At 35.1% G+C, this 12,551-nt stretch overlaps 1 protein-coding gene across 1 annotated transcript; it reads left to right on the forward strand.

Moving 5' to 3' along the window:
- The first annotated feature begins 2,701 nt into the window (after positions 1 to 2,701).
- Positions 2,702 to 3,762, forward strand: LOC124935711 (carboxylesterase 1-like). Its single transcript, XM_047476130.1, has one exon. It carries the CDS (start codon positions 2,737 to 2,739, stop codon positions 3,727 to 3,729), a length of 993 nt encoding a protein of 330 aa, XP_047332086.1. The 5' UTR covers positions 2,702 to 2,736; the 3' UTR covers positions 3,730 to 3,762.
- The last annotated feature ends 8,789 nt before the right edge of the window (positions 3,763 to 12,551 follow it).

Raw genomic sequence — 12,551 nt, forward strand, 5'->3', positions numbered from 1 at the left:
TGCCTTGCCTCCTTTACGTGATATCCAGCATCACATTGACTTGGTTCCAGGTGCTGCCCTACCCAACCGTCCTCATTACCGCATGAGTCCCAAAGAACATGAAGAGTTGCGTAGACAGGTGGAGGACTTGCTGGCTAAGGGACACATTCGAGAAAGCCTTAGTCCCTGTGCTGTCCCGACCCTTCTTACCCCAAAAAAGGATGGGTTCCTTTTCCGTGGTGTGCAGCTGTGCATTCCAGATTGCAGCCTGCGTTTGAGGATGATTCAGGAACTCCACAAAGAAGGCCATGTTGGGCGTGATCGTACCTTCCAGCTTCTTGCAGCTTCTTATTTCTGGCCTTCGATGCGCAAAGAGGTGGGGCGTTTTGTTGCTCGTTGTCGTGTTTGTCAGTTGGCTAAGGGCGCTTCGACTAATGCCGGGTTATACTTGCCTCTGCCTATTCCCACTCAACCATGGTCTGATGTCAGTATGGATTTTGTCCTTGGGCTGCCACGTACCCAGCGTGGTTCTGATTCGATTTTTGTGGTGGTTGACCGATTCTCGAAGATGGTTCATTTCATTCCCTGCAAGAAAACCTCTGATGCTGTGGCTGTTGCACAGCTTTATTTCAGGGATGTGTATCGCCTTCATGGACTTCCTGCCTCCATAGTTTCTGATCGGGACACTCGCTTTGTGAGTCACTTTTGGAGGAGTCTTTGGCGTTTGGTTAATACTCAGCTGAATTTTCGCAGTGCCTATCACCCGCAAACTGATGGCCAAACTGAAGTTGTTAATAGGTCTTTGGGGAACCTTCTGCGCAGTTTAATTGGGGATCATCCTAAGGCTTGGGATCTGAAGCTGCCTCAGGCCGAGTTTGCTCACAATCATGCTGTTAATCGCTCCACTGGTTTCAGTCCTTTCCATGTGATTTACGGGCTGTCTCCGCGTGCTCCTCTTGATTTGTTAGCGCTGCCCAGCAAGGTGCGTCCTCATTCCACTGCTGCGGATTTTGTTGGTCAGTTGGCTCAGGTTCATCAGACCACTCATGACCGCTTGGTTGCTGCTACTGCCAAGTACAAGGAGAAGGCTGATTCGAGAAGGCGTGCTATTGATTTTGAAGTTGGTGACTTTGTGTGGGCTATTCTGACTAAGGATCGTTTTCCAGCTCATGAATATAGCAAGCTTGCTGCTAAGAAGATTGGTCCTGTTGAGATTGTGGAGAAGATCAACCCCAATGCTTATCGTTTACGCCTTCCCAGCCATGTGCGTACCTCTGATGTGTTCAATGTGAAGCATCTTGTTCCTTTTGTGGGTGAGTCTTCTTCTGATGAGGATGATGCGGTTCCAGATTCGAGGACGAATCTTTTCTACCCTGGGGGGAATGATGCGGTGCGAGTCGAAGAGGCGTTTATGCGAAAGTTGCAGCATCCGAAAATATCTCGCAAGTGTCAGATTTCGACGATTGCCTAGTGTTTTTCGGGCGGAAACGTTTAGGGGCTCAAAATCGCATTTTTATTAGTTTCGGGTGTTTTTTTGCAATTTATTAAAAGTTGTTTACTTCTTTTGCAAGCTAGGGTTTGAGTATTTAAAAGAATCTTAAAACACTTTGTGAGGGGAAGATTATTAATCAGAAAACGAGGTTTCCTCAATATCTATCGACTTTCGGTATTCGTAAGAATCAACGAATCTTGATAAAGGTTCATCCTAGCCACGCACGCTGCATCAGTAAGAGGTTGGGAAACGGGCATGTGACTATCGTTATGTCAATTGTGGAAGGGAAGCAGTAGCTGTAGCCGGACATGGATGAAAATAAGATGACATGTAAGAAGATTATATTAAATAAATAAATTAATATAAAAGACAAGTAGTTTAACAAAGTTATATAATTAACACCGTTAAGTATTAGTCTTAAATATAACAACATATTATAACTATAGTTTTTTAAATGACAAAAAATTAGGAGGATTTTAAATTTGACAAAACATTCCTACTAAAGTTCTAAATTTGTCATTTATCCCGATTATATTTTATTATTGCATATGAAATACATTAACATAGAAGCATGAATTATTTCTTTAATTTCTAAGAGTTAGAACTTTTACTAAGAAATTGAACACGATGGGATTGCTAACAAGTTGTCTATGGTGCAATTCTTCAAGGATATTCAATTTTGTATACATTTGACGACATTTATAAAAGTTGTAACTCATTCTCTAACATATAATATGGAAAAAGGGAAGGATGTAGCTCCATAAATTCTATCAATCTGAGAATTAAATGTTACTCTTACAATTAATTTAATTTAATTAATATATAGAATTATAATAAGGAGAAAGAGTATAATTATCTAAAGAATGAGATGTAAGAATAAATGATGGAAGAAGATGAGTTTGTCAAAGAAGAAGAGAGAATAAGTTTAGTTTAAATTAATTAATACATAGATGAAATTAAATAAAAATAATATATATTAGCACGTCATTTAAAACAAATGAGTAAAAGTTAATTTGTGGAAAAACTTCAAAATGGCAAAATAATTGATAGTTCGAGCCTTAAATGGCTCAACTCAAAGTTCGAGCTTATTTATTAAAATCATCTCAAGTTCAATCCTCAAAATGGTAATTGGGACATTATTTTAATATTCAAACTATTTCTGTAATTACGCTCAAAACAAACCAGGCTTAAGATTCTCAAGTCTAACATATAAAATAGACTTGCCCGTTTAGATTGACCCACCTACCACACTTTCCACAATAGAGATGGATCATAAGAAAGTTCTCTCTGAATCCATCAATAATCTCACCCAATACATACCGATCATCCAGAATCCCGATGGCTCAATCACTCGATTAGAACAAGTAACCATCTCCATCCCAGCCGATCCTAATTCTTCCTCAGCCGTTCTCACCAAAGACGTAACCTTTAATACTCAAAACAACACATCGATTCGACTATACCTACCTCGCAATGCTCATGATTCTTCATTTTCTAAACCACCCACAAAGCTGCCCTTAATTGTCTACTTCCATGGCGGCGGCTTCATCATCTGCAAACCCGGTTTCACTTACTTCCACAATCTCTGCTACGAAATGGCATCTCGGCTAGGTATCATGATCGCCTCCGTTGACTACCGCCTCGCGCCGGAGCATCGTCTCCCATCAGCCTACGATGATGCCATGGACGCCTTACACTGGATCAAGTCTCTCCAAGACGACTGGCTTCGAGATTTCGTAGATCTGTCAAATTGTTTCCTAATGGGAGATAGCGCTGGGGGGAATATAGCATATAACGCTGGTCTACGTGCAGCCGCAGAAGTTGATGATCTTGTGCCGTTGATGATTAGAGGTTTGATATTGCATCAGCCGTTCTTGGGTGGTGTTGAAAGGACTGTATCGGAATTGAGAGGAGTTGATGATCGGATTCTTCCGCTATTAGCGACGGATATCTTGTGGGACTTGGCGTTGCCGATTGGGTGTGACCGTGACCATGTTTATTCAAATCCAACTGTGGATGGGGAAATATTGACGATGTGTGCATTAGGAATGAAGTCGGTTGGGTGGAGGGTTTTAGTTACTGGTTGTGATGGTGACCCGCTGATTGATCGTCAGATGGAGCTGGCTGAGAAACTGAAGATGAATGGGGTAGATGTGGAGATCTGGAGGAGAAAAGATGGTTATCATGGTGTTGATTTCATTGAACCTGATAAAGTTGAGTCCTTATTCCCCATTTTAAAATCGTTCATCAAATTGTAAGTCTGTAAACAGTATGAAATAAAATAATTATTATGAGAGCAGAGTAATTATTTTTTTTCTGGAATTATGTATTTTTTTAGCCGAAGTAAAAAAAAAATGTAGGATAAAAAGAAGGAAAATGATAGCGATAAGGGCAGCGAAAATAATGTCACGAATTGTAGGTGGTTTGTCATGTCTCCCCACATCCGCATTAAAAGAAATTAATATAATTTATGTTTCTTTTTCCCTTTATTTATCGTCCTTTGTATTTTTGGCCATTTTTACTCTCTTCTTTCAGTCTCTTTTCTCCGGTGATTACTTGTGCGACTAAGGCGTCTCCTTTCCTGCCCATTGCTTGTGCGGTTTCGGCGTCTTTTCCATTCTCCTTCTTCTTCAGCTTTATCGTTCGAAATGGTAAGTCTCATTTCGTTTCTATTATTCGTTTCTAAACATATTTCTTCTCGTTTTGTCTGTACGCATTTAAAAACGCTCATTCCGAAAAAATGATTTTTTCGACTTTTAAAAAATATATATAAAATATAAATATCTCTTTGAAAATTTTAAAATAAAATTAAATCAAATCGAGAAATTGTTTAAAAACTAGTTTTTGACTCCACCTAAATTTTCTTACAAAATTAGGAAAATAAATAAATTATTGGTATGTATAACAATAACGCATTTGTAAAATAGATTATTTAGGGATTCGGTGCTTGGTTGTTACACGTGAAAAAGATTTTGGCGCTATAACTCACATGTTGGTTAAAAACAGTCTCTATTTCTAATATTTTGTCCATTTTTTAAAAAAAATTGCACTTACTTTTATCAATTTTTATTCGGTCTAAAATATAGAAGCTATACTAAAACTTAAAGTCTAAAATAATAATTTATATATTTACATTTATATATAAGTAAAAAAAAGAAATAACTCAAACTAAAATATGAAATTAAAATTTATCACTCGTAAAAAATCGACCTTTACCGACGGTTTTTACCGAAAGTTTTATAAAACTCTCTTAAATACTCCCAAGAGGAACAAATCTTTCGGTATTAAAAAAAGATTCCGAGAGGAGTGTAAAATCTTCGGTTTTACTAATTAGTACCGAAAGTTCTTTGTAGAACTTTCGGTTTTTACCTTCCCAAAAAACCAAAAATAGTTCTAAGTGTTGGATGTTGGTTAATTGCGAAGGTTTTTAAAAAAACCTTCGGTTTTGCAATTCATGAGATTTTTAATTGCGAAGGTTATTTAAAGAACTTTCGGTTTTACCTTTTTTGAAATTCTTTATTGCGAAGGTTTTTCAATGAACCTTCGGTTTTGACTCATCCCAAAACAATTAAAAATAATTCTAAGTTTGGTGATGTTTATTTCCGAAGGGTTTTCAATAAACTTTCGGTTTTGATTAATATCAAAACCGAAAGTAATATGAAAACCTTCGGTAACTACCTCTATAAATACAAACTCTAACCCTTCTCTTTTTCATTCGACTCTCTCCTTTCTCTCTCTCTTCCGTGCCGCAGCCGCCTCCTCCACCGCCGCTTCTCTTCTTCGTCTTCTCGCGTTCAGGTTAGATTGATTTGTTTTTTTTTGTTGTTTATTATTAGATTTAGATTTCTTATCATGTAGTTTATATTATCTAGATTTAGGCTAGTTTAGATTATTTGTTTGGTAGTTTGATTTAGATTTGTTATTGTTTAGATTAGATTTAGGTTAGTTTGTTAAATATATATGATTTTGTTAGATTTGTTATTGTGTTTGATTTAAGTTATATTAGATTTAGGTTACGGTTATTTTGTTTGATTAATATATGTATATATATGAAATGCATTTAGGATGGGTGAGTAATGGCATAGTCTTTGGCGTACACCGGAGAAACTGTCTCGGTATTACCAGAATTTGCTAGCACAAATAGAAATCGTGGCACATGAGGAAGAGGTGAGAAATATGACGCTGGAAATGGAGCAAATCCGATTGAGGGATGCGGAAAGAGGCCGATTGCTGAGTGAAATTAAAGCGGACAGGGCTGAAATGGCCCAAAAATTATAGAATCTCGAACAACAACTTGAATTGTTGAGGAGTCGACAGAATCAACCACCCCCTCCTCCCCCCATCTAATAATTTCTAGATTATATCGTTTGATTAATTTATGTGTTTTCTTTTCCGTACGAACGATGACATTTTGATGTTTTTTGTTTTCATAATTATGAATTATTATTATTTTTGGTTTGGTTTTTAATATCTTGTTCATGACTTATTTTCTTTTGGTTTGCTTTTCACCTTTTTTTAAAAAAAAAAATTGCATTGCCAAAACCGAAGGTTTATTTGAAAACCTTCGGTTTAGACCCTTGTTTAAATAAATCAGAAAAAATTATAAGTGTTGGGTAGTGTCAAAACCGTAGGTTTATTTGAAAACCTTCGGTTTTGACTCTGGTTTTAAAAAATCAGAAAATTTTCTAAGTGTTGAGTAGTGTCAAAACCGAAGGTTTATTTGAAAACCTTCGGTTTAGACCCTGGTTTAAAAAAATCATAAAAAATTCTAAGTGTTGGGTAGTGTTAAAACCGAAGGTTTATTTGAAAACCTTCGGTTTTGACTCTAGTTTAAAAAATTCATAAAAAATTCTCTAAGTGTTGGGTAGTGTCAAAACCGAAGGTTTATTTGAAAACCTTCGGTTTTGACCCTGGTTTTAAAAAATCAGAAAATTTTCTAAGTGTTGGGTAGTGTCAAAACCTAAGGTTTATTTGAAAACCTTCGGTTTAGACCCTAGTTTAAAAAATCATAAAAAATTCTAAGTGTTGGGTAGTGTTAAAATCGAAGGTTTATTTGAAAACCTTCGGTTTTGACCCTGGTTTAAAAAATTCATAAAAAATTCTAAGTGTTGGGTAGTGTCAAAACCGAAGGTTTATTTGAAAACCTTCGGTTTTGACCCTGATTTTAAAACATCAGAAAATTTTCTAAGTGTTGGGTAGTGTCAAAACCGAAGGTTTATTTGAAAACCTTCGATTTTGACCCTGGTTTAAAAAATTCAAAAAATTTTCTAAGTGTTAGACCCTGGTTTAAAAAAATCATAAAAAATTATAAGTGTTGGGGGTAGTGTCAAAACCGAAGGTTTTCAAATAAACCTTCAGTTTTGACCATTTCCAAAACATTCCATTTAAGGTTAGGACCGAGAGGTTTATTTAAATCTTTCGCAAATACATATCAAAACCGAAAGTTATACCATTAACTTTAGGTTTTACCACTTCCTAATTTGTTAAATTATTTTGTTTTTAACCTACTGATTTAGACTCCTAACTAATATACTCAATTGTGTGTTGTATTTTAAAAAATAATATTGTGTTTAATGTTAAAAATGTTTATGATTGTGTTTGATTATATAGAGAAGTGTATATGAATGTTTATGTTTGATTATCTTATGAATGTGTATAAAGAATCGATCATATGAATTTTGCAATATTTTAAGGATATCAAATGTGTTAAATTAATGTTGTTCAAGGTCATTAGAAGATGAGAAACCAATTAATTTAACAATTTGTGAATTGTTAATTCCGAAAGTTATATAATTAACTTTCGGAAATAACCATCAAAACCGAAAGTTAATGATATAACTTTCGGTTTTACCCTTCCCCAAAAATATACTGGTTAAGGTCAAGACCGAGAGTTTTATCTAAAACTTTCGGTTTTGATAGTTATTTCTGAAAGTTAATGATATAACTCTCGGAATTACCACTTCTCAATTTTTTTAAATTAAAGTGTTTTTACCTTTCAATATAGACTCCTAACTAATATAATAAAGTCTGGGTTGTATTTTAAAAATTAATATTGTGTTTAATGTTACAATGTTTATGATTGTGTTTGATTATATAGAGAAGTGTATATGAATGTTTATGTTTGATTATCCTATGTATTTGTGTAATGTTTGATCATATGGATTGGGAAATATTTTAAAGATATCAAATGTGTTAAATTAATGTTGTTCAAGGTTATTAGAAAGTGATAAACCAATTAATTTAAAAATTTGTCAAGTTGTAAAACCGAAAGTGAATTATATAACTTTGGGAAATAATTATCATAACCGAGAGTTTATTTCACATCTCTCGGAAATATGAAAATCAAAACCGAGAGTTTTAAAAAAACTCTCGGTCTTCACATTGATAAAAACCGAGAGTTTTAATAAAACTTTCGGTTTTTATATTGATAAAAAACCGAGAGTTTAAATAAAACTTTCGGTTTTGATCAATATAAAAACCGAAAGTTTTACTAAAACTTTCGGTAATTAACTTATTAAAAAAAATATATCCTTTTCTTTTGGACCAAAACAAGAAAACACTAGGTCCACAACCGCCGCTTGAAATTTCGGACCAAAACAAGAACACTAGGTCCTGAAATTTTGCCTTAGGACCGAGAAAACATGTCTAGGGCCGAGGGAATCAGTCCAGGACCGTGAGCCTAGGACCGATAGAATTGGCTTAGGGCCGACAAAACTAACCTAGACCAAATTAGCCTAGGACAAACCTTGCCACTTGATCTTGGATTGACCTTGACACCTAAACTAGGACCAACAATTAAGCCTAGCCTCATCTTAGCCTAGACCAAGCCATAGCCCTAGCCTAGGATCACACCCCTACTTAGCCTAAGACTGTTACGCCTAACCACAACCCTAGGCCTAAGTCTGAACCCTCACTCAAGATTGAACTTCTCAAACCCTACTAAGCCCAAATTGACAAGATCGGACTCGAACCTAGAGGTTAGTTTGGTTCCAACTTTCAAAAAATCCAAAACTATTTTAGAACCAAACACCATTTTATCAAAATAGTATTCCCGAGGTCAGAAAACAATTCTCAAAATTTTCGGGATGTTTCTCAAAGCAAATGTTTCTCTAAGGACTTGTTTGGTTATACTCTTTAACATATTTTTCTGATATTTTCAGGTTTTGTTAAATCTGAACATCAACGCAATAGGTACACACCTTGTTTAAATAATTTTGTACAATTATTTAAAGTCTATCCTCATTTAGGACTCATGGACTACTAATTAAAGATAATGAATGTTATAATTAGATTTATAGAAGCCAGACTTTGTCTATTATAGAAGGATTTTGAAAACCGTCCTTAGGCGGGCGTAGAGGACATAGCGCGAAAGCCCTTTCCCGAGCGTAAACAGACAACAAACCACTTTTTTCAGAAACTCTGGTATAAATACGTTTGTACACGTATCATTTTATTGATTTTCATAAAATCTCTTGGCGACTCTGATTTTCAAATAAATAATCTTTAAATTAATTATGTTTAATTGATTTAAATCGGGTCAGGTTAAATTGTTATTTAGCCTCCTAGATTATTAATGTTTGAACAAATGATTAATTATTTTTACATAATTAATTTCTTACTACTCCAAGTATTTTCAAAATCTTTTAAAAATCAAATGTTTCATTTTAAAAGATGCCTAGCATGCAAACCAAGGTTGAAATCATCGAACCTCGAGCTGCCTCCACGTGACTCACAAGCACGTGATAAGCTATGGAACGGGACATAGACCGGGGGATAATCAGTTACAGTATGGTTATGCTCAAGATATATACTTGCTATAACATATTCTCATTCATTCCGAACAATTGCATTAATCTTAGGATTTGTGATAGGCCGCGTATGACTTGTGATCTTGCTCGTTTCCCATGTCATTCCTCTATTAGGAAATAACATAATAGCGTACACATGGCAAAAAATTTCAGTTGTCCATTTCCTCCGTCTATTTTAATACCAAAAATTATATTTTCTTCTCTACTTCCTCACACTCAGTATCTTTCTATCTCCATCCGCTCACACTTATTCAACAATCATTTTCAATTCTCGGTCGTTCTTGTACTCCCTCACTAAGTTTCCTTCTCTCTAACCTCTCATGTTTGACCGAACGAAAATTGTAATACACATGTATTTTCTTCTCTATTTCCTCACACTCGGTATCTTTCTATCTCCATCTGCTCACACTTATTCAACAATCATTTTCAATTCTCGGTCATTCTTGTACTCCCTCACTAAGTTCCCTTCTCTCTAACCACTCATGTTTGACCGAACGAAAATTGTAATACACATGAGCCGATCCCACCATCGCTTCTCTGTTTTCTCGTCGATCAAAAAGGTAAAATTTTATTATGTGAATCTTTTGTATAGATCTCTTATTTTTTTTTCTTCATTTTGTATGCATCTAAAAGCTTTGTTCCTGATTCAATGTCGCATCTAATTTTCGATATCTTATTGTTTCACACTTATTGTTCTCTGATATACTACTATTATTATAATGATTTAAAATCTAAAAGTTAGAAAGGGATACATTGATAATATGAAATTTTGTTGTAAATTTAAGACACTCATAAACTTACTTGGATTTAAGAGGGAGTTATTGTAAAGATTCAAACGAATCCTTCATTTATTGTTTGGAGGATTTTCTTAAAATTTGCACATTAACTTGTCTTCACTACACCAAAATGCTAATTTGTAAAAAGTGCATTGGTGACCTTATTTACATTAAACGAATTTTAGCAATTTTCATAGCATTATTTACGAACTTCACAACTAAATTTGTACACACATAAACATTGCAAATAGCCTAATTGCAAATTTGCATTAGTTCTACAATAATTATTTCAACATCATTTACACTAAATCCAGATATAATGCAAAAAAAAATCTTCTTTCTCTAAGATTTAACTAACCATGGTTAATATATATTTGCAATATATGTTTTTATTAATAAAGACAATGTTTTGCAATATAAATTGCAATACGATAAATCTATTAAATAAATAAAAATATCCAACATAAACTACAATACTTTATAAAATTATGTAATACAATATCTTTTGCAATGCTCAATATAACGAATATATGAAAATGAAGTAATTAATTTTAAACTTTTTTATTCAACCATATTTACACTATCTATATAAAAAAATATATTTAACATAAATTGCAATACTCTATATTTAGAGTAATGCAATACTCTCAGCAATACTCTTTGCAATATCTTATTAAATAATGTTATGCAATACTCTTTGTAATATTTACATTTATAATTGCATTATCATTTATAAATCTATTTGCAATTATATTTGTATTATTTTGTTTGAAATTAAATATTACCTAATATATTTTCGTCCATTTTCTGAAAGATCCTGGCTTTCGTGCTTTGGTGGGTCTCCGAGATCCTTTCGCGACATATATATATGCGTATACCAAGGCTCGTATCCCGACCACGTTACGATCCTCCCAAAGAGGCAAGTTCAGTTGGTGGCCATATGATGGGCAACTATCTGAGTTCGGGAAATTCCGTTGCCAGAGGCAGAGGCCCCCTTTCCAATAACAGGGCCAAGCCGGTCAATGTATAGGGCCGCTAAGGGAGTCTTAACTCAAATTCTTAAACTAAAGATGCTACTTATGGCCTTATCTTCTACTGTAGGGGTGAGCGCTGGGCCTTACGAACCAAGCCTTGAGACACACGATCTTCCTAGTGATATGCGGGACAAACATCGTTATAAGTTGTCCAAGCCGCATCGCGCTTACGGGTTCGACCTTAGACTCGATAAAGTCGAACGCCTCCGCGCGAATATCGCTGTAAGGGGAAAAGCAGCGTATTTTTTGTCTACCTTAATTGATCACTTGACTTCTTTGGAAAGAGGAGTTGCTTGCCTTATCACACAAATACCGCGACTCCCGCGGGTTTGGGCGTTCACCCATTTCATCAATTACTTATTGAATTACCCCCTTTGTTGTTAGCTTGTTTGCTATCGTTCCGTTCCGGTCGAAACAGTGGCCTATTCTTTGTTTTACAGTCCGGTCCTTTCCGCTTTTGTCTTTCCGGTCGACGTGTCTTCGCATGCATCCATGGGTCTTGACTAGCTTGAGCCATCAAAGCCAGAATTCTAAGCATCGAGAAAGAAATAAAAATCCTCTTATTTAAGACTTATTTCATCGCAAATAGTATGTTCCCACGGAGCGGTAACTAGCCAAGGTCTGCTCAAGAGGGAGCGCGCCTCAAGAAGTGCTGCCGCAGGCACCAGATCAAGGACATGTGGAAGGATTTATCCCGGCTTTTCAAGCGGCTGACGTCTTAGTCTCTTTTCTAGTAACAGGTACTTGAACTCAAAAAAGGGAACTGAAGCTGATGGTTTAAATACAGGGTCCATAGTTAACTCGCTGGGTAAAAATACCCTTTACGTCATTAGTATAGGGTATTTTTTTATGCTATGCAACCTAATTAACTCGCTCATCGCTCTTGATCTGGGTGAAAGTTTTGATCGATATTTGCGGAGTTGATCATCCCTCTCGAAAACGAAGATTTGAAGTGGTTTACATTATATTTATGTAATTGATCTGCAACTTTTTTCGCATTTTCAAAAGTAAATTATATTATTGATGATAATGTAACTATGCTTGCAATTATCTTATTCATAACTTTACCATACTATTAACAATAAATTCTATAGTTTTATTTGCATTATTTAAAATACACAATTTGCATAATTTTATTTAATATGTTGTAAATCCAAGATACTCATAAACATAGTTCCTTTGGCTATGAAGTTCTTGAAGAAAATGAACATAGGTCCTTTGGACACAGGTGCTTCTTTTCCTCCTTTTTATTAGAACATATTTAAAGGGTATCATTCTTCATAATTCATTTGACAGCAATTGGGACAATTTTTTCAGCTCAGGGGCGGAGCCACCCATAGGCTAGGGTGGGCTCCAGCCCCACCTAAATTAAATTCCTAAAAGAAAATGTTTTATATATTTGTTTCACATGTGAGTCTTAGCCCAGTTGGCTATGTTATTGAAATGTGAATATGAGGTCAGG

The sequence above is a fragment of the Impatiens glandulifera genome, chromosome 4 (genome assembly GCF_907164915.1).
Source record: "Impatiens glandulifera chromosome 4, dImpGla2.1, whole genome shotgun sequence".
Classification (NCBI taxonomy): Eukaryota; Viridiplantae; Streptophyta; class Magnoliopsida; order Ericales; family Balsaminaceae; genus Impatiens; species Impatiens glandulifera.

Coding starts and splice junctions, on each gene's coding strand:
- LOC124935711 (XM_047476130.1), top strand. CDS start 2,737: ATGGATCATAAGAAAGTTCTCTCTGAATCCATCAATAATCTCACCCAA.